Source organism: Etheostoma spectabile, chromosome 9 (genome assembly GCF_008692095.1).
Source record: "Etheostoma spectabile isolate EspeVRDwgs_2016 chromosome 9, UIUC_Espe_1.0, whole genome shotgun sequence".
In the NCBI taxonomy this organism is placed as follows: domain Eukaryota; kingdom Metazoa; phylum Chordata; class Actinopteri; order Perciformes; family Percidae; genus Etheostoma; species Etheostoma spectabile.
In genome coordinates, this window is record NC_045741.1 from 11,778,260 (window position 1) to 11,804,656 (window position 26,397).

At 40.2% G+C, this 26,397-nt stretch overlaps 3 protein-coding genes across 3 annotated transcripts in view; 2 read left to right on the forward strand and 1 right to left on the reverse strand.

Annotated features, from left to right (window-relative positions):
- Positions 1-8,676, forward strand: part of znhit6 (zinc finger HIT-type containing 6) — a 28,125-nt gene extending 19,449 nt beyond the window's left edge. The window contains exons 9-10 of the mRNA XM_032525636.1: positions 5,628-5,752; positions 7,818-8,676. Of these exons, the coding sequence (XP_032381527.1) occupies positions 5,628-5,752; positions 7,818-8,404 (712 nt within the window). The 3' untranslated portion in view covers positions 8,405-8,676. The remainder of the gene's footprint in view (positions 1-5,627; positions 5,753-7,817) is intronic.
- A 9,203-nt stretch (positions 8,677-17,879) lies between these two features.
- On the reverse strand, positions 17,880-20,649 carry ccn1 (cellular communication network factor 1). Its single transcript, XM_032526411.1, has 5 exons — positions 20,374-20,649; positions 19,958-20,186; positions 19,315-19,659; positions 18,986-19,188; positions 17,880-18,866 (listed from the first exon to the last, which is right to left on the reverse strand). The coding sequence occupies exons 1-5, from the start codon at positions 20,419-20,421 to the stop codon at positions 18,564-18,566; spliced, it is 1,128 nt and encodes a 375-aa protein (XP_032382302.1). The 5' UTR covers positions 20,422-20,649; the 3' UTR covers positions 17,880-18,563.
- An 852-nt stretch (positions 20,650-21,501) lies between these two features.
- Positions 21,502-26,397, forward strand: part of ddah1 (dimethylarginine dimethylaminohydrolase 1) — a 75,373-nt gene continuing 70,477 nt past the window's right edge. The window contains exons 1-2 of the mRNA XM_032525151.1: positions 21,502-21,617; positions 21,971-22,004. The gene's annotated coding sequence lies outside the window, so the exon portion shown is untranslated. The remainder of the gene's footprint in view (positions 21,618-21,970; positions 22,005-26,397) is intronic.

Below are 26,397 nucleotides of genomic sequence, written 5' to 3' on the forward strand. Positions count from 1 at the left end.
GATACATCCTTGATTCCCATAGAAACGACAATACTGTTGATACTGACCTACAATAAGCTAATATTGGTCACATGGATCCGTCTCTAGAAGAATTTAGTACTAAGTTGCAATGCAGTTATACAGATACCAACAAAAATGTATACAGCCAAAACAAGTGGAGGTGATGCAGGTGATTGGAGTCACACATGTTGCCTTGCACAATACATCAAAGTAGTAAACAAACACTTATTATGTACTAATATATAATTTAAAGATATATACAGGGTTTATATTCATTTTTTAAAATGTGTCAGAATCCTTTCATTGCCGAGGAATCCAGTCCGTGTGACCATTCAGACCGTTAAATCAGACTTGCCAATCGTGACTGATTTTTTCAAATGTGTGCATCAAATCAAAATAATTTGTTCATAAGCATGACATCACTGACTTGTAAATTCCTGCTAAGCTACACAGACTTTTGGCAGATATTAAGAAGGGTTTCTCCTCCCCTTTTGACTTTGATTCCAACATTAATGCCATTGATCAAGAAATGTTATCTCAATCTTCCATTCCTGCTTTCCTTCTCTCTCTTTCTCACTCACGTTTCCATAGCTTCTGTCCTCTTTGTCTTTTTTGGGGGGGTCAGCTGGATGGTGGTTATAGCACCCATTTGCTGCGCCTACTTTCGATTCTTTGGCTGTCCTCCATTTCCACTTAGTCATGGCGTGAATGATGATCCTTTGTGCTCATAATCATTGCCCCCCCGGCCAGTATGAAACGTCATGAAACCTCCCATCCTTCATTTTTGACACCCACACATACTCCTTTTTGTTTTTTTACGGCTTTACACACTTTCTAAGCAGATACATTATATTTAATGGCAACATATAGGGAGGAATTATTAAAAGACGAGTGTAGAGATGTGACATGCGGACCATAATTTACCATGAGCTGCCAGGCTGCCACCTTTTACCCTTACATGAATTTAATGAGAGTTTGAGTTTTTTTGAATGTGTCATTATCTCTGAACTCACACACTTTTGTCACCTTTATAATGGCATTACAGGCATATTACATTTGTCATTACAAGGTAGTTTATAATGCTGCATACAAATAGACTAATAATATATGAAGCTCATTGAGACAGAGCGTTTCTGCATATTTTTTCACCCCCCAAAAAACAGATTTCTTAAAAAGGACTACCTGGTAATGAATTGACTGTGAGGACAGCTCAGAGTATGCTTCTGATTAATATAACAAGGAAGGAAAAATTGGCAGGAAAGCAATATATATGCTGTCTTATGTTTTCAGATCAGGACAGTCCCTAGTCACAAAGAAGAAATGCTGGAACTGCCAGTATGCTAAATAACTACTAAAGACAAAGAGCCCTAATCACACACAAACATACTAATCTAATGACTCATTAATACCTCCAGCATGGTTATAAACATTTACAGGTGGGTAATAATCAAATGTTTTGATTAATAAGAGTTTGCATACTGCCATAGTTGTATCTGGTTTAATTTTTGCTCATATGATATTCATTTGGATGCAGACTATTTTACACCTACACAACCAAGGCACACCTTGGTAATAATCTGAGCTGGAGCGCAGGCATTTGGAAAACTTAATTAATGGCACGTTTACTGTTCACATACTAAGCACAAAGTTTTTTTTCTTCTTTTAATATAAGTACAAAAATTCAAACTTGTCCACTGAGAACCAACATATCTATGGATTGAGGATGTCCTGGTTTATTTCAGGCTATGACAATCCTGCTTGGAGTGGGCACAAGCATTTTCTGAAAAATAAATAAATATAAAAAAATAAATGATTCATAACATTCACAACAGTGTTACCAGTTTCCGGAGAAATATCTTATAAATGACTCCTAACAGGTATTAGTCTGACACAGTCGCAGTTGTACATCAGACCTGGAGAAAGACAACTGTATCTTGACTGTGTCTTGTCAAGTCTGTGATAATGATTAGTTTAGTTGCATGAATCTCTCTCTACGTCCCACTTTCTCTCTAAGTAACCTTTGCTTGTCATATCTAAAAGAGCTTGAGTATGGGGTTGTATGATAAAGGACTGTTAAGTCCGTAGTTCAATTTTTATTTAGTGTTTATTGTCAATATTATACAAAATTTACTATGGATGAATGGAAGTGAGGGGAAATTAGTACGCTTGTTACATTAACTAGGTACAGTTACATAACAGGAACATGGTTGCATACTATAGCTCTAATAAGAAGAGAGGCCCCTAAAGAATGAGCTCACATCCCATTTAAGGGGTCCCAAACAAGGTCAAAGCATTGCAACCACAATGGGGCCTCCACATTTTTTGAATAATGCTGAAGAAAGCTATTCATTTTGAAACTCTATTATTAATGTTATAAAGTCATAGACAGCAGTAGTCATGGCTACGTAAAGGCTGTTTGCTAAGTTTGCTAACACAAAGGCTATGACTGCATGTTTTTGTTGTTAAATGTCTACTGGAATATCAACCCACTCCAATAAAGGCACTCTTGTGCTAAACTAAACATAGATGTTTAACCAGTCAACATTCTCTTACTGGAAAGGAGACAGACTTTGCATCAAGAGAACCATTCACACCCTTCTGAAAGTTTGTTTATGTTATTTTTCATGTTTTTTTTGTATTCATCCAACTCTTCAGATCTAGAGGATGCCCTTTCCTGCTTTCCCTTACCTCTTCTTTTCCTCTCAGCCAGCCTGTGGACGTTCCAGAAGTAGAAATGCTGTTTTGACATTTTCAGCCAAAAAAGGAAACCTCTATGTAGTTTTTTTAACCAGTGTTGTGGACCCATCAGACAGTGATGTTTCTGTCCTGTCCAAGCAGTGCTTTCTCACACATATTTGTGGCAAACCACCTCCTTAGCACTTCTGTGCCTGTTGATGCGCTCTCCTTCAGCTTGACCTAAAGCAATGTTCAAGTTTGTTTCTGTGCAGCAGATGCTTCCTCATGTCTGCTGCAATGCTGGACTGGTTTTGGGTATTGTTACTAAAATAGCAAGCAGATTATATTGCATAACTGTTCAGTGTCACAGATGGATTGTTGTAATTGTTATACCTGCATAAATCTGTGGTAATCCTTATTTATTGAGTTTCCAGTCTGCCTCAGCTGTACTTGAGATTATAGCCCAGGATATGCTTGAAACTAACTAGTTCAAACATTGAGTTGTCACGCCAAGTTTAAAGGCAAGAGTTTGTACTGTGGATGTGTTCTGAACGCCCACATTTGAAGGCAGGGTGAAAAGATTGCTGTCATAGTAAGGATGATTACTATAATCTGTTAAATATAGAAATATTGCCTTTTTTTGGGGGGGGGGGGGGCAGTTTCTCCTTAAAGGCCTGGTGGTACACTCATTTGTACACATGAAACTCGTCAATCCAATCTTCACCTCCATCCAAAAATGCTTATGCAAAAACTTAAGCATAATCCTACTATATATTTAAAAATGTTGCTTTGGATAGTGGTTGATGGCTTTTAGATCAAAGCAACAAACATATGGGTAGCACTCATAATAAGTTGCAATGTCATTGGAACATTTTCTTCAAATCCACTGTTTATTTTGTCCAAAATGTGCATGCTATACATTGGTTCACATATTTCAGAGATCTGCAAATTCTCACATCAACAGTTTGGCAAGAGCAGCATTCATGGGGGTATGCATCTTTCATGGTCTGATGTGTTCATTCATAAATGTGACCCTTGACTTTCATTTCTTTAGAACACATAACACAGAGGACATAATATTGGCAACAACAATTACATTTTTTTTCTTCTTTTTTTTCTTTTTTTTTAAACTAAAATAAAAAAATCCTCACAATCCTGGAAGCCTTTTGCAGCCAACAGCATGCAAATAATGTCCAAATACAACAATAACCCAAACACGAACAGATTTCTTACAATTTGAGACAGTGAGTCAATCTAACAAAGCAAAGCTGGTACCAACTAGCAGGCAGCCAGGAACAGGTCAGATTTATTTTTGCACTAAATTATTATGAGTTTTTAACATTATGAGTTTACACAATATGTGTTTTTTTAGTAGGCCTGTACGATAAGCCGTTATAAAATCACAATCTTGATTCACCATTATAAGCGATTTAATTTTTTTTTAATTTTGAGAAAAGAATCATGGCAGCGAATCGTGATATCAATTCTAAGCTAAAAAAAAAAGTAATTCATATTTTTTCCTGAATTGTGCAGGCCTAGTTTTTTATATCTAAATATGTGCAGTTTCTTTGTCCATACACATTACCACTGCTATATCTGAGCTGTTGGGTCTTAGCAGTAGAAGGGAAAACAATAGGAACCTCCCTAAAGAGAATCAGGCTTGCCCTCTGTTCTGTTCATTCACTAGAACACTATATAGAGACCAGATGTGTGCGTGTTCTTGGCTGAGCCATCCTGCCGTGTTTCTAGAAATGGCCAGACCTTTAACAGTCGCACCAGCATCACAGGGAGCCACAATCTGCTTTGCTTCGGTTTTTGTTTACGTTGTTTCCACAAAAATAAAAAAAACATCCACGAAACAATAATTAATTACATGTTAGATATAAAACCACATCAGATGGAAACAGTATTCTGTCTGCTATGCACATTGCTAAGTGTAGATATCCTGCTTTCTTTAATGCCTTTGCACATACCAGCTTCACAGAATGGTTTCAATGCTTAATCTTTGACCCTGTCATTGGTACCTTTTTTTCCTTCTAACCTAGAATATATCTTTACATAGGCTAATTCTACTCTTCTGATGTGGGGATTTGCAAGAAATACCCTGCAGCAACCAATTGTTGTACTGTAACAAGAAATGCCCTGTGTTTTGAAAACCAAAGGCTGTCCCTTCTCTAGATCCCTATCTCATTGACATTTTGCCCTGTATTTGTGGGAAGGGAGGGCTTCTTGGAAGTTGGCCCACCAGTAAAGACCTGTAAATGTCACATTAAAGCAGACAGCTTTGATTGGCTTTGTGAGTGGGTGTCTACTTGGGCGGTTCTCAGTCTGCTTCTGCTTTTAGCAAAACAAACAATGGCTCAACAATCCTTAGTCTGGCACGGGTTTGACACTTGATGGGGATAGTGCCAATTACCATATGTATCCAAAATATATGATGCCTCATATATTGGTGTTGACAGCCTAAGCTGGATGGTTCTGAATCAGTTGAGTGTAGAGGCAAGCCTTGTTTCACAAGAATCCAGTTAACCATTTAGTCTGGTGATTTATGACCATTCCTAATGCATGACAGGACTACTTAGAGACAAGACTAGACTGATGTCATCTTATACAAAAAGCTAAAGGAGGGGTAAGAGACCCGCTTAATGTGAGAAATTTCCATCTCTTGAGATGAACACCAAGCAGGATCTTCAATGTGCCAAGTCATGACTTTAATCTCTATCAATCGTCAAAAGATTCTCAGCCGTCAACGTGCCACAGGCTGCTGGAAATAAAGAGCAGCAGTTGCTAGTTAAAAGGTTTTAACAGTGACCATTTTTGCTCTGTCTTTGTTGCTACGTAGCAAACTTAAAATTACCTAAAATGAGCCAAATTCACATAATTTACCTAGCATGCTGTAACTAAGTTGTCTTGTAATTGCCTTTTTTTATGCCTCATTTTATCTGAAATAGGTACCATCAGTTGGACATTTGCAAGACCCTAAGGGACAACCTAATCTACAAAACACTGATTGAATATCCTGTGCTGCATATTGTCCTTGGAGATCATTGGAAGGAGTATCAACTAAAAGGACCAGGTAAACAGACATCCTTATCTCGCTTTAAATGTCATGGATTTAAGCTAACGTCTGCCCCAACATTAACCTACTAATGCTTTATTAGAAAGAACTAATTTTCTCAGCACTATATTTAGCTTAATGTGTATGTTTCTTGTTACTAAACCAAAGGGTGGACATACAACATGAGTCAAAGCCTTCCCAGCCCCAAAACGCCAACCCCTCTCCACTGTCCAATTCCAACAGCATTGTATCATGTCCTGGTTTCTCCAGCTGAGACTTTCAGACTCCCTGTTCCCTTATTTTTCACTATGGCAACATGCTACCCCAACGGAAATGAGGGTGTTCTGCTCAGCATCACACACAGCAACTCAACCTCAACAGCGACAGTGGCCAAAAAGAGGATCAAACATAGCTTTTTTTTGAGTGGTGATCTCAGGAGTTGTGAAATGACAAAAAATGAGAAAACAGGAGATTAGTCTGTGGCTTTTCTCACCTGTTTATCTCTTCCAGTGTCTAATGTTTAAGGACAAGACGAGTCATGACAAAGTAGGACTGCATATCATGTAAAAGCATAGAACAGTTTGCTCCCACTCACATGTGCACAGTGTGGTCAAACTGTGTATATCTCAGTAGGGTTAGTTTGGTCACAAACGACCACACTAACCCAGTATCATTACACTGAGACCCAGACGGGCTGAATGACGAATGAGGTAATTCTAGTCTGAGTGTGTGTGTGTGTTTTCAGTGATAAGGCCTTGGTGCCACACTGTTTTGCTATAATGTTAGCCACAGAAACATCCTGCTAATTGCAAATGCCATGGCATGGGAAGCCAGGAAGGAAGTGATAAAGAACAATCGGACACTGGCAGCGACACATCCAGTGAGGATAAAGTGATGTTGAGAGTCCAGCAGGCTCCTAACTTGCAGCTTTCTAGTTTAAACTGCATTCAGCCAGTCAAGGCTGACCCTTTGCTGCAAATATATCTAACCTTTTACAGGTGCTGTCTGCTCCACTATGTTTTTCCAGGCTAATTAGGCTAGCCTTGTTATACAGGGAAAGATGGCTTAACTTCTGAAGCGAGAAGAGGTGTTTGAATTGCATGGGACACTGTGTCGCCCATGTATAGAGGTGGTGAAATCACGACGTACGTGAACATTGGAGGCAGCATAATACTGAGACATCTTACTCATGGTACTCAAAGAACCATGGTTATAAAAATAAGACACAAACAAGATTTATTGACAGGTCTCTAATGAAAAGATTAACATTAGGCAACAGCCAAGTCTAGGTTTCTATTCTGTTCTAATTCTTTTAAATGTTTCTTTACATCAGTTATGTTTTTCCAATATTGGACTAAAGCCGGCCTATACTTTTTATTTATGGTCAGTTGAGAATGCACTCAACCCAAGACTCAAACTCTTAATTCACCTCGATTTTCTAGGGTCAAAAATGTTGAAGCCTTTAAATTCTATGAGTAATGGCCCGTGCTGAAGATAAATGGTTAATCATAGTTTTTTAATTATTATCTTGTGTTACAGAACAAAGAAGAAACTCTGAATTACATTAATCTTTCTATTACATAGTTAGGCTCAGCTTGCTAACCATTTCTTGGGATAGAGGCAAAAATGTGTTGGTAAAAGTGTCATTTAGACAATTAGAGTAAATTTGATATAAATGGGTTCATGCGTTTTATAATAAAGCAGATTGTGATTAGACCATTTTGGGGAGTAATTGCTGATAATTCACAATTATTGTTCTTGCCGTCATTTATTCTGCAGCCTTTCTTTCACACGTATCCACCCTACTTTATTGCATAACTAATTGCTTGGCACGTTGCTTCATTCTGGAAACCAGCAGGGAGCCAAACCATAGCGTCATCATTCACAAACTGCCTGTCCTCTCCCATCTTTCTCACCATTTGTGTTTAAGCATGACCCCAGCTGTGCTCGAACCCTCTTTGTGCAATTGACCAATTTGATGACTGCTGTATACACTTGGACATGCAAGACTTTTACTGTTGCAAGAAACGTTTTTAAATCATGTTTTTTATCATGTTACAAAAATCGGGTCATATTGTTTCAGCTGAACCTGCATCAGCCTGCAATCATTTTGCAACAAAGAAGGAAGGGGTGCACCGAGAGAAGCACAATGTGATCCAAGTTTCACCATCCCTCGAAGGAGCTTGCACTGCGGGGGGGACCAACATCTGGACAGGAACCCCAGAGACCAGACCTAAAACTGAACCCCCGCAAGTGAAATGGGCCAAGATGGAAGCAGGGAAGGGAGAGATAGAAGAGGGAGAGATCATAGACAGTAGTGATGAAGAGAAAGAGGGGGAAGAAGGTAATACTGAAGACAAAACCCCATGTGGAAAGGGCTGTAATAGAGCCAAAAGCCCTGCTAATGACATAGAGGTGATTAAAGATAAACCAGCAGCCAGTGTGGATGTTAATGTTGATGATGGTTTTAATAAACACAGTGACAGCAGCAGGGGTCAGTGTATAAATAAGGACATTTCTGGTTCCATGATGACAATTAAGCTGTCAAAGACTGCTGAGGTCAGCATGACTAAGGAGGATGCTGTGAAAGAGCTAGGGCCTGTTCATACCAATCTCTGTCATTATGAAAATGAGTCAACTAATGCTTCTGACAGCTGTGGACTGGAATGATAATGCCCAGATGTTCAGAGTGAAATAAATGAGTAGGCTGACATATCTGACAGGAAGTCATCAATCTTGTGTCAGTGTACTGTAGAATGGACCAATGCCACGCAACAGTGTTTTCAGTTGTTTTAAACATATTGTATTAAGAAACAAGAACCATGGTTGATACCGCTGCATTGTTTATGTGTGGAATCATATCAATGTTAATATTTATGATTCAGATTTAGCTAATCTGTCTGGAAGCATTCTTTCTTAAATAAAGACTTTTTTTTTGAAATCTTTTTGTATTTGTTTTATACTGCTGCTATGTGTAGTGGATTTGGACATTAGTATAACACCAAGCAAATTAAAAGTATAGATTTTAACTAATCTCATATGTATGTATCAATTAGCTCTTATTTTGTGGCCAACTTCTAGTTCACCCAGTAGAGTGTGCGCCCCGTGTAGGCTGGGTATCATACGTATGGCCTGACTTTGAATCCGACCGCGGCCTGTTGCTGCATGTTGTCCCCCCCCTCCCCCCCCCCCCCCCCCCCCCCCCCCTTTAAATGACAGATGAAGAAAAGACAAGGGGAGAGAGGTGGAATGACATCCAGCAAAGGACCACGGGTCAGACTCGAACCCAGGCCGCTGCAGCAATAACTGAGCCTTATTACATGGAGCGCACTCTCAACCAGGTAAGCCAACAGGGCACACCTATAATCCTTGTTTTAAAGTTCATTTGTTAGCTGTTTTGGAGCTTTTGATCATCTTTGTCAGACTCTTATCTGTTCGTAATGATCATCTGATAGGATCAAAATCTCCACAACACCTTATAAGTGGATCTTGAGGTGAAATTGTTTAAAGTCCTGTTTCCAAGATCAACAATCTGCACTGAGAAACTCAATTTTGAGCAAACATGGACTCAAAGTGTTCCGAATAAAAATAAACATTTCCATTTCCAAATGGACAAACATATCCTGGTAAAGATCATGTGGTAAGATTGAACGCATTGAAACTACTGCTAATAGATGTCAGTATAAAGGGTTTGATTTAATGTCTTGTGCTAGTATGTCTTTAGTGTGCTTTAAGCTCTCAGATTTTTTAGTATTATAAAGCTCAGCAGTTAAAGAAAAGTCTGTGTTTAACACTGATAAGTTTATGTGTCCCTCTGTTGACTATTTGTTTAATTGAAAACTTAAGGAAACTAACCCCTCACTCTGCCCCCATCACTTTTTTAAGATCAACAAATTTCTCCTTTCGGTCGAGCTTCAATAAGACCATTAGTCTAATTTTTCATCGTTTTTCTGACACCTCCGGGGTGTCTCTCTGTGTGAATGTTCTTACGCATGTGGTGCCTCTACGTACCGTATTCTTCCCAAATGTTAGTTTATTACGACAGCAGAGTGCCAGTAATAACTGACAGTGTAGCTCATTGGTGGGGCCTGTGTTTATAGATGTGTTTCATAACCTCTGCTAACATCATTTGGATGTTAACCCCTATGGATGGGCCCTCTTTGATGTCTGGGCTGTGATGACGCATTTTCCACCCTTTTGCAGTCGAAGGCAATGATCTCACATCTGACTGCGCATCCCTCTGCAAGGGAAGACACAGAGATCCCTAACTCATTTATTGCTTGCCATTTTAATATACTGGTTTTGCCATACATTTTGGACCATGTGCTCATGTAATATCCAGCTGGGCCTTCATACAATTTACTGAATAAAAATAATCGGCCCAAAGCATTGCTTGTAATTTGCTGCAGAAATGTTTCTTTCAGCTTTTTTTGGACCTCATCTTTAGAAATACAGTTGTGTTCAAAATAATAGCAGTCTAACATCACTAACCTCATAAATCATATTTCTTGGTAGAAGTGTTATTTCAACAACGCAAATAATTTACTAGTAAGTGTTGTAGAGTCATAGAAAACCAACAGACCCAACAGTCATGACATACATGCTGCTCATTCTATGTAATCGAATCTGTAATTGAAAGGGGCATGTTCAAAACAATAGTGTTGTGTTCAGTTAGTGAGGTGATTGATTCTGTGTCGGAACAGGTGTCAATTATGGCCCATATTTAAGGAAGGAAGGAACCAAATGTTGTGCATGCTGGTTATAGTGCAGTTCACACTGAACTACTCAGCAAAATGGGTTGTTCCAGACATTGCTCTGAGGAACAGCGGACTTTGATTAAAAAGTTGATTGGAGAGGGGAAAACATATAAAGAAGTGCAGAAAGTTATAGGCTGCTGAGGCAAAATTATTTCTGACCGACGTGGGAAAAAAACAGTCAACTACCATTCAGATGGATGAAAGAATAGCCAAAATGGCAAAGGCTCAACCAATGATCAGCTCCAGGAAAATCAAAGAAGATTTAAAGTTACCTGTTGGTACCGTTAGGATCAGAAGAAGGCTATTTGAAGCAAAGCTATCAGCTAGAAGCCCCCCTGCAAAGTTCCATCGCTGAAAAAAAGACTTAATAGGTTGAAATTTGCCAAAAGACACATTGACTGGCCAAAGGAGAAATGGCGCAATATTCTTTGGACTAATGAGAGAAAAATTGTTCTTTTTGGGTCTAGGGGCCACAGACAGTTTGTCCGACGACCTCCATGCACTGAATTCAAGAGACGGTACACTGTGAAGACAGTAAAGGATTGGCAAATGAAAATCATGTTATGGGGATATTTCTCATATTTTGGTGTTGGGCCTATTACCAGGGATCATAGATCAGTTTCAATACATCCAAATTCTTGAAGAGGTTACGTTGCCTTATGCTGAAGAGGAAATGCCTTTGAAATGGGTCTTTCAACAAGACCCAAAACACACCAGTAAGCGAGCAAAGTCTTGGTTCCAGATGAACAAGATTGATGTTATGGAGTAGCCAGCCCAATCAAGAACACTTGTAAAGGTGACATCAAAAATGCTGTTTCTGAGGCAAAACCCAGTACTGCAGAGGAGCTGTGGAATGTAGTTCAATCGTCCTGGGCTGGAATACCTGTTCACAGGTGCCAGAAGTTGGTCGACTCCATTCAACACAGATGTGAAGCAGTTCTCAGAAATAAAGGTTATGCAACTAAATATTAGTGCTGCGATTCAAAGTAAGGCAAACCTTTTTTATTTTTTTTAAACGTCCTAATATTCCTTTTTCTTCACGTTCTGTAAAGGTAGAACACAAACTTGATCAATTTTGGTCATGTTTTGATTTGGAATTGAATGTGCAGTGTTCCCAATGCATTAATATTATGGAAATAAAAGCTATTCTAAGGATTTTTACCATTATTCACTTTTAAACACACTGCTATTGTTCTGAACACAGCTGAATGTACAAGAATGATCTGGCAAGTTTTGACCATGCAAAGATATAATGGAATAGTTTGACATTTTGGGAAGTATCCTTATTTACGGTTTTGCCTAGAATAAGACAAGAAGATCGATACCACTCTCATATTTATCTGTTAAAAACAAAGTGTTAGCCGACAGCTGAATAACTAGCCTAGCATAAATACTAGAAAGCGGGGAACAGCTTGGCTGGCTCAGTCCGAATTTGCCAAAATCCAACAACCTGTGCTCACTCTCAGCAAGAAAGCAAATAAAGGTATTTTCCAAAATGTTGATCTTTTCCTTAAGGGTACCAACGGAGATGCTGTGTCTGCAGTGGTGCTGTGTTGGGTCTTCTCATGCAACACACAGTAGTGAGTATTTTGTGATATAGTTCGATAGGATTCATCATCTGCTGTCCATACAGAATCAAAACACACAGTACTTTAATGTGTGGTTGCTTTTGAGCAGACTAATACACGGTTTGTCATGCAACATATCACCAAGTGGATGAAAGCACAACGTCGTAACCTTTGGTGCCTACACATCTGTTCCTTTTATTTGTTGTGGCTTTGCCTGTGTTGAATTACCAGCCATTTTATTTTAGCAGTTCTCTTAATTTTCTGTCTCAATAAAGTTACTTAATGGGACCACACAAAAGCATTACTTTGGTTTCTGTTAACTGTTAAAAGTAAATTTGACCTTTTTTTAGTTTGTGAAGAACACAGGCATTGGAAATAAGTCCTGCAATTTAAGTAAATAGGGCTTTGAGATTTCTATAGTTGCACTTAATTTGTCTTGATTTAGTGGGCAGGGCTCAATTGTGATGCGTGCAGAGCTAGTTTTTATGAGACCAGCTTTGGGACATGGCTCTGCTGTGGTGGCCTTATCCAGAAACGGGCTTATGTTTGCAGAAGTCTTCATCAGAACGGCAGGTAGTGAAGCACGAAACCACGTTTCCAGAGCCTGATGTCACACATTTTCACATGGCATACATTGTGGTTGTCATTTGGCACACAGAAGCATGTATCAAGCAAAAACTTGATGAATACAAACATAGAAAACATTTTCAGTGCTTAAAATCAAACCCTTTTCATCTTCAACCAAGTATTAATTTTGCATGCACATTTCCCATGTTCAATTGACATTCAACTGATGTTTCGCTTATCTGACTGTTCTAAACATAAACAGAACTAACAGAAGTACCATGAAACAAGGCCACCTGTTTCTTAAAAAGAAATGCTGTACCACAGTGGTTTTCTACGGCCTGTTCATTGTCGAGCTTGTAGAGCTAACAACATCTGAAACCAGATATTGTTTTTTAATTTTACAAGTTTTCTTTGGTCAACAAAAACATTACCTTTCCAGGATGCAGAGACTCAATCTTTGTGAATGTTTCCCTCATAAGTACATATTCATAACATGCTGGTCACATTTGAGTATTACAAACTTATTTAATCACCTGTTTAAGACCGATTGAGGCAGACAACTTCAGAGCCTTTGGTTGATTGAATTCATCCTGCTGTTAGTATAAATAAAGCCACTACCACACTTCAATACAAGCAGACCAGCAATGTTGTCACTGCAGTCACCTCGGAGAACTTATTTGCAGGAAGTGATTCACTTGTTCCCGTTTGTCTGTCTTATGTCAGTCTGACAGTCCGAACCAACGCAGCCTGCTTGTTGTCTGTTATTCTTTTATTATCAGCCTGGAGTTATCGTGGTGAAGTTGTTTTTAGAGCATGTGCAGTTGAGCCTCACAAAACTATCTATTATTGGTTGCTTTGTCCGAACGTTATTCTATCCACAGTTTATTGGTTTGGAAGGTAAAAGAGGGAGAACCAAAGAATCCCAATGGCATGTAACCCATCAATCAAACCTAAATCCTCATTTCCCAGTTGCAGACCTTTAATTGGATCTGGTTGAAATAATGGAGCAAATTTTGAGATTGCAATCACAATCGGCAAACACATGTGGGATGATTTAAATGTTTAAATCAGTTTTGTTGGGGAGTTTGCATGCCTCCATGACTAGAGTCGCTGTGCTGTCAATAGCTCTCGGTCGGGTCTCCCAAAGCAAACTGGTCCAATACTTGTGCTTACCCATACACACAGGTTTAGCTATTATTTTGTACTTTTTGCTGTATTTTTTAATTTCTTTATATAGAAAAAAATGGGCCTTAAAGGTAGAAACCTAGAAATAGGTCACCCATACGCCACCAAGGCACTTAAACCCCTAAGCCACCAGGGCACCCCACCATCAGCTACTACATACCGTAGGTGCTGGGCTGTCTCATTTTCTGGGCATGAGTGCCCGGCTGAGCACTGCTGCTTAAGTGGGGGTCCTGGACAAATTGCCAGCTAGGTACTCCATAGTTCTTCTAGGGGGACTTGTTAGTGGATATGTCTGCCTGTCTTGGACCGTCCAAAACAAACACCTTAGGTGTAGATGATTGATAATCTGATCTGCCATAATTGATCTTCTTTTTGGCTATAACTGCTGTTAAGGTAAAATCGGTGTGTCTGGTCATGTCCTGAGGTAATGTGTTATCCAAGTTGCTGCCCTATGTAAGGTAGGTCAAGTATTTTTTAGAGTCAGTGAGGGCAAGATGGAGTGTTAGATCAACAGAGAGGTATGTTACTAACATCTACGTACTATTTCAAACCTCATTCATTATTTATTCAGGGATAGTATGTGGTGCTCAGACTTTAAGAGGAACAAGTAAAACTGCTGCTCCGTCGAACTGAGTAAAGGCAGGGAAGTGGAGGTTTTTCAAGCATCAGCTCTGTGTAGGTGCTCTTGGTGTTTAGGGAAAGAAATTCAGGATCCCTTTGGGCGTATTCTAGGCCTGCTATTGCATTAAGACTACTAAATGTAAAGTCACATTTGGTGATTGCAAATGTGCTTCTTTCCTTACATTTGTATCTGTTTCTTTTTTAGTGCACGAAGCCTCGAGTCATAGTTGCCTCATTAGCTATATTTCCATGGCACAAGCATTGTTAGCTCCAAAGATCAAAAGATGCAAAAGAAATCAGAAATTTTGATGCAGGGGAAAGTGGGTGTCAATATAATGACTAAGGCTTACTAGCCTCTATCCCTTCACAATAGTGGAAACCAGGCACCAATTACCCAGCATGGGGGAGACAGGAAGAGTAGGAAAATACATCACTTTTGTCACTTAATGTTCCGTAGGACCGTCTGCAAAATCCGGATTCTGGGGTCCACTCATCTTAGCTTCTCTGCATTCATGTGACCAGTTTCTTAAAAGACTAACCGTGGAAACTAGAAGGCAGTAGCTCTGTTTTTGGAAAGGACTGGTCAAAAGCGTCACACTTTTAATTTGTTTAAAGATCATTACATTATATACATAATTGTTAAAAGTAAGGCGGTGTAGTGTTAAATCCCTTAAACGTTTTAAGGGAAGTATGCCAACATTAGCTCAGCTGTTGACGGTATGTGCCCCCTTGGAGATTATTCAGTCCAACATAGTCTCCATTGGGCTGAGACTCAAGACGCCCAATACTTAGTGCTGCTTATCCCATCAATACTCAGCTTTTTTGAGTAAATAATCACTCAGTAGCCAGCATCCCTCTGTGGACCGACTGAACAATCCAACAGCCTGGGAGGGAATCGACTCTGATTTTCCCTTAAGCGCCTCATCAGTAATTCTTATGTAATCGTTTGTGTGTGCGTGTGCGCGTGCGTGCGTGCGTGCAACAATAGGGTCCCACACCCTGCCAGGATTTGGCAAAAGGATGTCTTTTATGTCACTTTTTCTCTGAGAGAAATCTAACATTTCATATTCAAATACATGGTAATTATATAATTTGTAAGATGTTCACTCTGTTTCAGCCACACATTTGACAATTTAAAAAAATGTGCAGGTGTAATTAGGAGAGTCAGTCTTAATACATTTCATACACAGAATGCATTTTCCTGTTTTGACCAGCAGATGGTGCTTTCTGAAGCAAATGACTGCCTCTACATTTGTACTTGGTGGCCATCCTCCAACCCTCCTTGCTTCTTGCCCCATGGTCTTCATAACAGTAAATATTAATCTGAGGTTATAGACAGGGGGGCTGTTAAATGACATCAGTGCTCAGCAGCTTCCAGAATGTTGTAATGACCACTGTTGATCCTGTTAGCTTCTGGTTGCACAGCATTACGTAGTGCTTCATGAAGCTGTAATGCTAATATCTTTGTCATATAAACTCATTTTGGGTTTAGGGAATGAGGTAGTCGGTGATTGATTTAATTGCAGGGGTGCATATGTTTGAGAGCCACATGTGTGTGAGAGAGCCTTGTTGCCTGTTTGTCTGAGAGCGATAGTCTTTATATGTTTGTGTTGTGTTGGCAGGGACACTGTGAATTATTTCTCACAATGATCCTGATCGTTGGGTCCTCTGTTAAGGCTGAGGGATTGTAAACCTCACCACTGTGCTTGTCTGTACATTATAAAGGAATGCTACCGATGACCGAAGGTACTGCTCACGTAACATACAGATGCCATTACATAACCAGGTTGGCTGCATTGTATCAACAAGACAAACAACAGCCCTATTGCTTGGCAATTTCCAAACTCTGAACAAGGTGGACATTTTCTTCTTTAGGCAGCAACAGAAAGTGAGCAAAAAGTGTGCTCCCTGAAAGTGTTTGGACTGTAAATCTTTGCTGCAAGAGGTAGCCACACATCTTTGTGATTAGGTAAACCTCAAAAGCCTTTCATGTGAGCAATCTGTAAAACCTCAGTGGGCACATCCTGTGAGGTATGCAGCTCAATCAAAGGCAATGTGTCCTGCTCAACCTCTTATTAAATACACTCGATTAAGACTTATTTCCAGCAGCTGTGCAGGAGAGCCATTCACCTCCAGATAGACACGCTTTCATACTTGTTTGTGTGGAGATGTCTTTTGTGGATAGAAGTGAGTACTTGGGAGTGTTTGTGTATATTTGGAAAATCTTCTTAGCTAAAGTGAACATGTTGCTCTGAAATATTTTCCAACATCTGCCGCCCATCAGGATGTCTGCTTTCTGAGCCACTGCTGCATTCCTGAGCCACTCCCTCTACCTGGATCAAAAAAAGAAACTCGGTCGTTGCCCCAGAGCTCTGCTCTCCCTGCCCCAGTTCAAACTGCACTCTAGGTGTTTATTCATACCAGGTGCAAGCATCTGCCATGAAATCCTGGCAAATTCTTTCTAAAAGAAAATAACAAACATCCTTTTCAGACTGATACTTATTGTGCTCTTCAATTAAGCATTTCATATTCATGGGTGTTTAGGTACCTTAGGGTCATAAAACCCAAAAGGCTTAAAGCATGCAGGACCAGTCTGAGCTCATGTAAACATACAGTATGTAATGAAAACACCAAAGCGGGAGTCAAGTGGTGTTTGTGACAGTAGCAACACACTGTTTCAGTAGCTGGAAAACTGAATTAGAAGTTTCTATGGCCACAGAAGCTATGTTCCCCTATTTCTACCTCATAATAGTATTTCTTAATGCCTCTGAATGTGAAACCTGGACGACAGACTTAAGCCTTTTCTACTTTGCATGGCTGTTTACAACTATTTAGTAGCCCCCTGTGGTATTGGAGCCAACAGAGGCCAATGTAACTAATTCACTTTTAAAGGCAACTGCTAATGAATTAGGGCAATTTGGGAGTGCTAGTCCGCTGTGAAAAAAAGCTTACCCGGGAATGCATTCTCTGTATACAGCCCATTGTATACAATAATAGTCATTGTCCCCCTTGCATGGTGTCTAATCCCAGCCCATTCAGAGCAGCACTTAAGATTCTTGGCGTACTCCCATACTCATTGCTACTTGTGGACTTAATCTTTTTTCCCCCTCTCAAAATCAGTCAAGTGTATGGCTTAGGCAGATCAAATGAAAGCAAGCTAGCTCACTGCAGAATGGCATTCCAAAGCACAGAAAGTCAGGAGAGAGCCTCCAAGGTTGTGTTATATAAGAACAGACTGACCCTGCTCAGTCTCTGTCTGTCTGAGAATCTGTTGGGTTTAAAGAATGATATAAGAGGAGGATTTCCTTTGGAAATAGTGGTTTTACATATCCTCCCCTCCCCTGTGCATGTGAGTACTTAGTTTGCACCGCTCTGCAGAGTAGTTTGAACAGACTGAACTCAGGCAGTGTCATATTTCATAAATAAATCAGTTTTATTTGTGGCATATAAAATTAAATCATTTTTACAATTTATTCCAGTATGACACATAATATCCAAATAAAGTAGCTACATTTCTTGATAAATAATATTAATAACAATAATAAAAACATTCATTCATCCTTTGACATGTTTCGCTTTGTCTTTTTTTTTCATGAAGGGAGTTCAATAGCTGCCACAAAACATGAACAATAATGCCCACGTCAGGAAGGAATGAAACCACACACTTGTTAAACAAGTCCAGAGGTTACATTGCGGTGTGTTGTTCTTAAGATACAGGATGGTATGCTAATTGAAGTTGCGTATGTGCATATCTACATATACACACACAAGTCTACAGTCTGGGTCATGTCTGTTGTAAAGGATCAAAATATACACAGTGAATTGATATCAGCGACTAACATAAATGTACAAATATTAATTACATATTGCTCCATAACGAAGCTACTTCTGATGCTCCATTAATATGAAGCAGTTCTTAGTTAAGAATGCTGATGTAGTCACAGCAAACAGTGCACTTCATAAAGTCCTCATGATGTAAGCCCACAATTCCTTGGGAATCTAGTTACAACAAGAAGCTGGTAGTTGATTGATGGTCTATTTACACCCCTGCATTCATCTGGACTGCCATTGGCTGCCAGTGCTGCGGATCATCTCATTCTCTTGCTGAGGGGTTTGGACGTTCTTTACCAATCAGTCTCTGAACTTGTGGATGTCGTTGGAGAGGCGGTAGAAGGGGTAGGAGGCTTCGTTGGCATGGGGACAATTGTAGTTGCACTTGCAGGACTCGATCATCATAATGTTCTTGTTGAAGGTCTCTCCGTCCTCGCAGAGGAACTTGACACGGATGGTTCTGGTGTCATGGGGGCTGCAGCAGCGTCCGTCCACGCAGGCGCCGCAGTACTTTGGCCTGTACTTCTTCAGGCTGGCGCAGCCGGCGTAGGTAAACTTCACCGGCTGACTGGACTTCTTGGTTCTGCTGCACTTCTTTCCTTTCTGCAGAGGAATAAACAACAAGGAGATGGTGATTAGTCGTGCACTCAGACCCAGAAGTGATGCATTTAACAGTATGATGCATCACTCCATCATATTCAGCCATAGTGGCTCAAGGTTACCTTCAGACTGGAGTAAGGTGACTGGGTGCATGGCCGCACTTCACAGATTCTTGTCTCCTTGACCAGCTTGCACTCGTTGTTGTTGTTGGTGACTCTGGTGGAGATGCCTGTTCCACAGCTCTTGGAGCACTGGGACCAGGGTGTGGTTTGGACAATGCACTTCTGGCTGTCAAACATGTGAACTTCAGGCTGTGGTCTAAAGGCTGTAATTAAAAGAAGAAATCAAATTAAAAACAAAAAAAAAACATAAGCATCTTAAAATCCTACATATTTCAAGATATTCTATTTCATATCCAGAAAAGTTCTAGGATAAAAAACAGCTTTCTTACCAGCTAGAGACTTGAGTCCTCCCTTCACGATAGCAATGAGCTCATTCCTGTTGGTGAGGTCTCTCTCCGACTCATCAGTCATAATGTCTTTGCCAAAGATCTTCTCCAGGATGTCTGTCTCCATGCCATCATCACACCGCCATTCTTCACAGCACTGGCCTGCTACCTTGACCAGTCTTGGGTTGGCACAGCCCAGGTTGGGCAGGGAGAGCTCCTGCGGGCACAGCGGGACACATCCCACTGCCCCATCGATGCATGTGCACTGGTGTTTACAGTTGGGCTGGAAGCTCTCTCCGTTCTGGTAGATCCTGCTGTTGTACTCACAGGGTCTGCCCTCTGACTTTGCTGCAAGGGGAGAAAAACAGGAGGAAAGGAATGTTATTCTTTCCTGCTCTAAACGTCTGCTGAACACATCACATGGCTGCCAGGTAAGGATCAGTTAAACTGTAAAAGTCTTCAGGCTGCCTGATGAGTCTCCTTCCCTTCACAGTGGGCTGTCTATATTTGATGTTTAGTCTTAGTTTCCTTCTATCTGCATTCCACAGTGCTGAAATCACTCAGGTCTACTTAATTAAAACACACCTTACTTAAAGAAAAAAAGACAAAAGCGTGCACATGTGGAGCTGGTGGTCTTTATACATACCTCGGCAGATGCCACGAGTAGTAGCAGCAGCAAAGCTGGCCCCAAAGTTACACTCCAGCCCTTTAGTGTGGTCACAGGGCTCGGTCAGGCTGCAGTCCTCGTTCAGCTGCCTGGCGCAAACTTTGCAGCAGCCGCAGCCGTCCAGGACGACGCTCACGCCGGGTGTGCACTTAGGCATCTCCATAGGACACTCACACACGGAGGGGCAGGAAGAGGAGGAAGAGACGACCTGTACGGCCAACAACCAAATCATCTATTAACGACTGACACTTTCAAAGCCACGCCACACAGCAGATCCCACAAATATCGAAAAGCTGTCCTCATTTCATCCTGTTTAAAGAAACGTGCTCATATGTCCCTTCTCATTAGGCTAAACACAGGAAATTATTTCAGATTGAAATAGAGAAGTTACTTACCAAATTAAAGCTTCCAAGGAAGGCAACGACAACAGTAAGCATCAGCATCTTGAATAAAATGTCTTCTGCGCGTTAAAGAGGAATCCTGGTCCCAGTTTTGTGAAACGTTAGTTATAGTCTGTCTTCAGAGGAGTCCTTAGGTATTCCCTCGCTCAGTCGTCTTGTCTTGATTTGTTGCTGGTAGTCTCTGGTGTTAGAGGCTCCTTTAGAGTAGTTGAAACTCTCGGTAAAGCGGTTGCAGTCTGCTGAGGTCCGGCCACCTCCGGACTTTTATACCGTAGTGGGAAGCTGACGTCGTTCCTGGGCTGCCTGCTGAACTGTTCCCAAACTATGCCAGGAATGTTTCTCGGCGCATTTTCCATCCAAGACCTAAGCTCCACCCTGTCTAAACCTTTCTCTTTTTTTTTTCTTTCTCAAATGGATTTTTCCCCCCTGGATCCCATCTGAACACACTTTTCCGTCTCACATTTTTCTCTTCTTGTTTATCCCCCCTTTAATTTTCTTCCTCTGTTCTCTTCTCACATCTATCAACTCTAGTTCAGAGGACTTTTCTGTAGAAGTTGAGGTGCTTTATTGTTAATTTGTTCTCTTGTGATGTTCTTGTCACTTTATAGACAAATGAGTAAAAAAATGGTATTGCATGACTTCTTGGTTTCAGTGCGTAGTTTTTAAACGTATCGATTAAAAAAAAAATCATAAAACATGCCAAATACCCTAAAGCAGTGCGTAGAAAACGTGCCAAAAAATAAGTTGGCTTTAAACTTATTTCACTATTACTTATACAGTGTCCCCTTAGGAATAATGGACTTCTTGTAATTTTTGTGACAGTAATGTTTTTTTTCTTCCTGATTAGTTAACTACAATGCTACAGCATGTTGCAGTGGCCACGTTTAAAATAGCTTTTGTTTTTTTCATCTTTAGAGTCTAACGGTGTGGGCAGAAATACGTTTAACAGAGTCTATTTCTGGCTTTCCAGTGCCTTCAGAGGAGCTAAGCGTTTCCAGATGCGCACCAGAGCTCAGACGTAACAATATTGCCATATTTGGTATGGCAGTAGCCTACATTATTAACATATTTCTCTCCCTTTGGCCAGCAGACCACAAAGCATTCCTGACAGCTTAAAGGCTTGTTAAATATGTTCTTCATGCAGGGAAATTCCTTTGCATTCATTCCTTGAGGCAATTTAACTTTTCACGCAATGTGTCCATCACGTTTGGGGGGGGGGAAAGGGGGTCCCGTTGTAGGTAAAGAGATCCAATTTTCCACCAGGGATGTTGTGGTGTTGGTGGGGGGAGACAAGTTGTTAGTCTTTGTCTCTACTTCATTTATTTTTTTTCATTTTTTACATCGGGGTTCTCAATAAGTCCTCTCCAGTGAAGTTTTCAAAATTATGAAAACTTTCACCAGATGGAAACGAAATGCGTAAAGACGCAACATAAAACCATTAGGCTATTATCTCCATGAACGGCTGGCAGTTTCCAAAGAGGACATTTAGCATGCGGGTAGATTGTTTATTTGTGTTTGTAAGGATCGGACATTTCACCTCTCTCTCCCCTGTAACCTCGTGTAGTTTTAACATGACGATACACTGAGACAGCAGCAGTGAACGAGACGGCTGGAGAGCTTCTCCGGTGAGTTTGGACTCATTTTATTTTCTGTTTATTCTGCGGACTGTAGTTGAGACTCTGATGAGATATGAATCGGCTTGTATCTGCGAAAGCATGAATCATCATCGTGCTCCCTTTAAATAAATGTGAGTCAGAGCAGCTGAAATTGATTCTGAACAGATTCATTCAGCAAAAGTTGTGGACAGGTTGAGCTTTTAAGCTTTCTCTGGTCTTGTGTTGTAGATATTTAGGTTTTTTATATAGCCTAAAAATGGCCAATGTCCAAATGTCAATGCATAATTCGAATATGATTTTATATGATTAGCCTACACTGTGAACAGATCAACACAGTCTGTGTGAGGTTTGTGTGTGTGTGTGTGTGTGTGTGTGTGTGTGTGTGTGTGTGTGTGTGTGTGTGCGTGTGTGCGTGCGTGCGTGTGCGTGTGAAGCCCATTTGGATAGGAGGCGTGTCTTTGTGAGCAAATTTGCAGTGGTGTCTTGTGTGTATTTCCAAGCTACATTATGCTAATGTATGCTCATTTGCCTATGCTAATGTCACATTTAAGATGTTAAAGGGACACTATTGATTTGACACATCAATATCAGTTTGCTCCTCATGACAAGTACAACTATGAAAACAGCTTTGAAAATAAATGTTTGGAGAAAAAAAGTAACCCTGTTAAACTCATCATCTCAGTTTCAGGCTTGGAGACTAAATGAATATTTGTAACAGAAATCACGTGGTACAAACTGTGGCCATGGAGTTTGAAAAACATTGGCATTTAACAGGCAGCAATAGTTACATAACATGCTAATGGTTGCTTATAGGAAATGTAGGATGCATAATTCTTGGCAATTGATCAAGGCACCAAACGTTTGAAAATCTTGTCTGTTGATTTTGATCATTTTGATCATTTCAAGTCTCCTAATTTTGTGGAAGTGCAACACCAAATTCGTGGAATACCAGTTTATTGTCTCTCGCTGTTTGGACAGCAGGTCTTATGTCATGCTTTGTTTGCTTGTCCTCTACTGTGTTGCCCTAAAGTCTTCCCAGTGTGTGTATGTGTAGGTGAGTTCACATGCATGCATATGGCCGCATGTGTGTGTTATGGTGATAGGAAACAGTGTTGTCATTGTACGTCAATGGAGAATAACACGCAGTAATCTTCCTTAAAGTAAAATTCCTTAATTACCCGTTTGGTTTAGGAAATATTCCAAAAGCTGGACATGCTTCTCCGTGTTGCAATTGCCCTGGCATAATAGTTTCCACTAAGGCTGTCTGAGAACCCTCATCTCACCCACGCATATACATCACAAAAACACACACACACACACACACACACACACACACACACACACACACACACACTTCCCAAAATTAAGAGGGTGTCTCTTTCCTTTACAGAAATGACCTTTGGATTATTCTCACAGCTCTGTAGCATGGTTATCTGAGCAGCTCCACAACCTCCAATCTCACAAAAGGTTTGAGAGAGATTCTTGTGTGTTGTGGCTCAATGTATTGGAAACTCATTGTCAGATCCCACCAGGTCTGTGGCGGGAAGCCCTCAGCCTCGCCATTTATGTCCAAGTGACAGATGGAACAGAACAGCATGGCCCGGCATATTTAAACAACAGATTCCATTGTAGTATATTCAAGATAAATGTCATAACTGGTATGCAGTGTGAACTGGTAACACTTCCTTTCTCTGTCAGCGCATGGAGCAGCAGGAAGTTTGCTAAGTTATGGCCATTCTTGTGTGAACAAGGTCAGCGATGAGGCCAACGGTTAAAATACTGAATGAAGTTTTGAAGTTATGTAGATTTGAAAAGGCAGAACTCCGTTAATCGTAGATTCACGTCAATTTCATTGGATTTGTAACATTTCCTGAATCTTTAAAAGGAAAAAGGTGCAGTCCAGGCTTGGTAGATTTGTTCAGCCTTGTGGTCTTTGTTACCTTGGCATAATTGAATGTAAAGGCCTTGAGTGAGGAGGGCTGTTTCATAATCTTGTAAAAGCACACTTTGTTGTGTAATTTCTTCCCAAAGATTATTATGCCTACATGAAACAATTCCACTACTGTCTGATCTTGTGCATACGACCAGCACATGGCTGTAGTATATCTCCTGTTAGTGATCTTTGGCATATAGCTAACAAGAAGAAACTAGAGGTGTTTTTTTGTGTTCTTGTGCAGCAAAATGTGGAAAGCAACACCAACATCTGCTGCAATGTTGCATTTCAGGAAGGTGCAGTAAATAAGATACCTTACTTAACACGCCACTGCCAAAACACGTTACTTTCTGTGCATGCAAATTCATGTGTTGTCAAAAACAAGACAATTATTGTCCTTATTTTACATTCCTGGCCACTTTAAATGGCACACATATCTTACCAGATGCATCAACTTCAAAACACTCATTGTAGTGATGGGTACATTTAGTGTAAAAATCAAACGTTCCTCTGCAATTAGCATTTTTGGATATCTAGCCCCAGCATCACATTGTCAAAGCTTTCCACAGCTTTCCCCTTGTGGATGTTTGTACAACCTTTTACGAGTTTCTTTCACTTCATTTTGGAGTGCAACAAAAGACCTTAACAACTAGTTTTGAACAATAGTGTGTGATAATAAATGTCACTTCACTCTTTCCTCAAGCCTCTTAACAAAACTGTTGTACTCAACAAAATGCCTTAGCTGAAAAACAGCTTGAATCAGACACTATTGCAGCTGCTATTGAAATGGCTCAAAAATACAATCCTTTCCATCTAGTAATATACATTTTTTATAATTTCATGTCATGTCGTTTCATCACTTTATTCTTTGGCGTAATTAAGTTAATAAACTTCCCTGACTGCTTAAAGTTAAATATGCCCGATGCACCTGGTGTAATCACGCATGTCACTTTAGACGTCTAGGATCCCATCATGAGTTTAATCATCCTAGGCAACTAAGAGGTGATGCTTTTTGGTGCTGCTTCATCCACAGCTGGAGGATCATGTCTGCTTTCACTCATTTCTTTTATAGTAGCACAATGTACCAGCCAGGTGTGCCTGAAGAATGAGGGCTTTCCTTCATCTAATGTAACCCAAATTCCTCAGCATGGGGAGAGAAAAGAGAAAGAGAGGGTCTTTTCTTGGGCCACGTCCATCTGTGATGAGGAATGATGGAAAAGAAAGAAAGTCTGGGTGGGGGCAGGTGTTAGTGTTAGGAGGAGGGTGGTGGTGGTTGGTGATCCTGGCTGGAGTGGAAAAAGGAATGTGGGGCTCCTGGAATGTTTAGAGCAGTCGGGGATAATTGAGTGAATTTGGAACAAGAAAAGACAAACCGAGGTCCCGCGGTGGAAGAATGTGTTTCTGGGACGTCTGAAGAAACATTCCATCCATTCAGACAGTTTCAGGCCCAGAACCTTCCTTAGATGGCACCATAGGGAATATAAACCCCCTCCCTTCCTCCACCCACCCACAGACACACACACACACACACACACACACACACACACACACACACTGCTCTTCCTTTCAAACTCTTTGCCCTACACTTCTCACACTGCAGGACAAGCAGACATCCTCCTTTTTATATACATCCTTTGTCCTTGAAGTTAGTGTACATTATTTCATAAAGTCTGCCAAGGGTGAAGCAGTTGCATATGTCTCCAAATTCTCAGGTTTAGGAATAGAGATAAGCTCAGTCTTTCTTTCTTTCTTTCTTTCTTTTTTTCTTTCTTTCTTTCTTTCTTTTTACTTCTAACAATTGTAACATTTTAACAAAGCATAGGAAACAAGTGTGTATACATCTCTTTATGTCCTTAGCTTTATGCAGATCCAGATATGACAACATCCTTGTTGTTTGCAGCAATGGTAACCAATTTCTCTCATTTGGTCCTCTGGGAAACTCATTACAAATATATACTTTCCTATGTGTTTAAGTCTAGGAGGTTCCACCATCCATTTTTGCAGGCAACCATTAAAGGTTGACATAGAGACTACTTCCTCTATTATTACACCAAGGTGCAACCTAAAATGTCATATAGTCAATGTCAAGTCAATATTTCCATAAAACCAGAAGATGCGTGAATGATTGGCATCCATGTGTCAACACAACCTCTAACACTGCTGTTAAGTATTGAATCCTTTTTTTTTTAATGATATTGCATTTTCATATTCTTAAGTGTATTTTGTTCTTGATGTCCCTCATTTCAATGTGTAGGTAAAGCAGATTTCAGCAACTCAAAGAAACCTTTTTCTGGAAAGCATTTTATAAAAATCATACTATTAACAGCAACATTTCTAATATAGTGGTCAAAATACAGACGTCACTATGTGGATGCAAACTAAATTACTTTTTTGGGGGATTAATTGACTAATTGTTAGATTGAATCCAAATTGCTTGTTTTGTTCCATTTGCGTTGGTCTCGATTGATG

Bases quoted from the DNA above. Each gene is read 5' to 3' on its own strand.
- ccn1 (XM_032526411.1), bottom strand. From the start codon at position 20,421: ATGCTGATGCTTACTGTTGTCGTTGCCTTCCTTGGAAGCTTTAATTTG. The intron at 19,189-19,314 runs GTAAGAAAGCTG...TTTTAATTACAG, and splicing joins AGGACTCAAGTCTCTAGCTG to CCTTTAGACCACAGCCTGAA. The intron at 18,867-18,985 runs GTAACCTTGAGC...ATTCCTCTGCAG, and splicing joins CACCTTACTCCAGTCTGAAG to AAAGGAAAGAAGTGCAGCAG.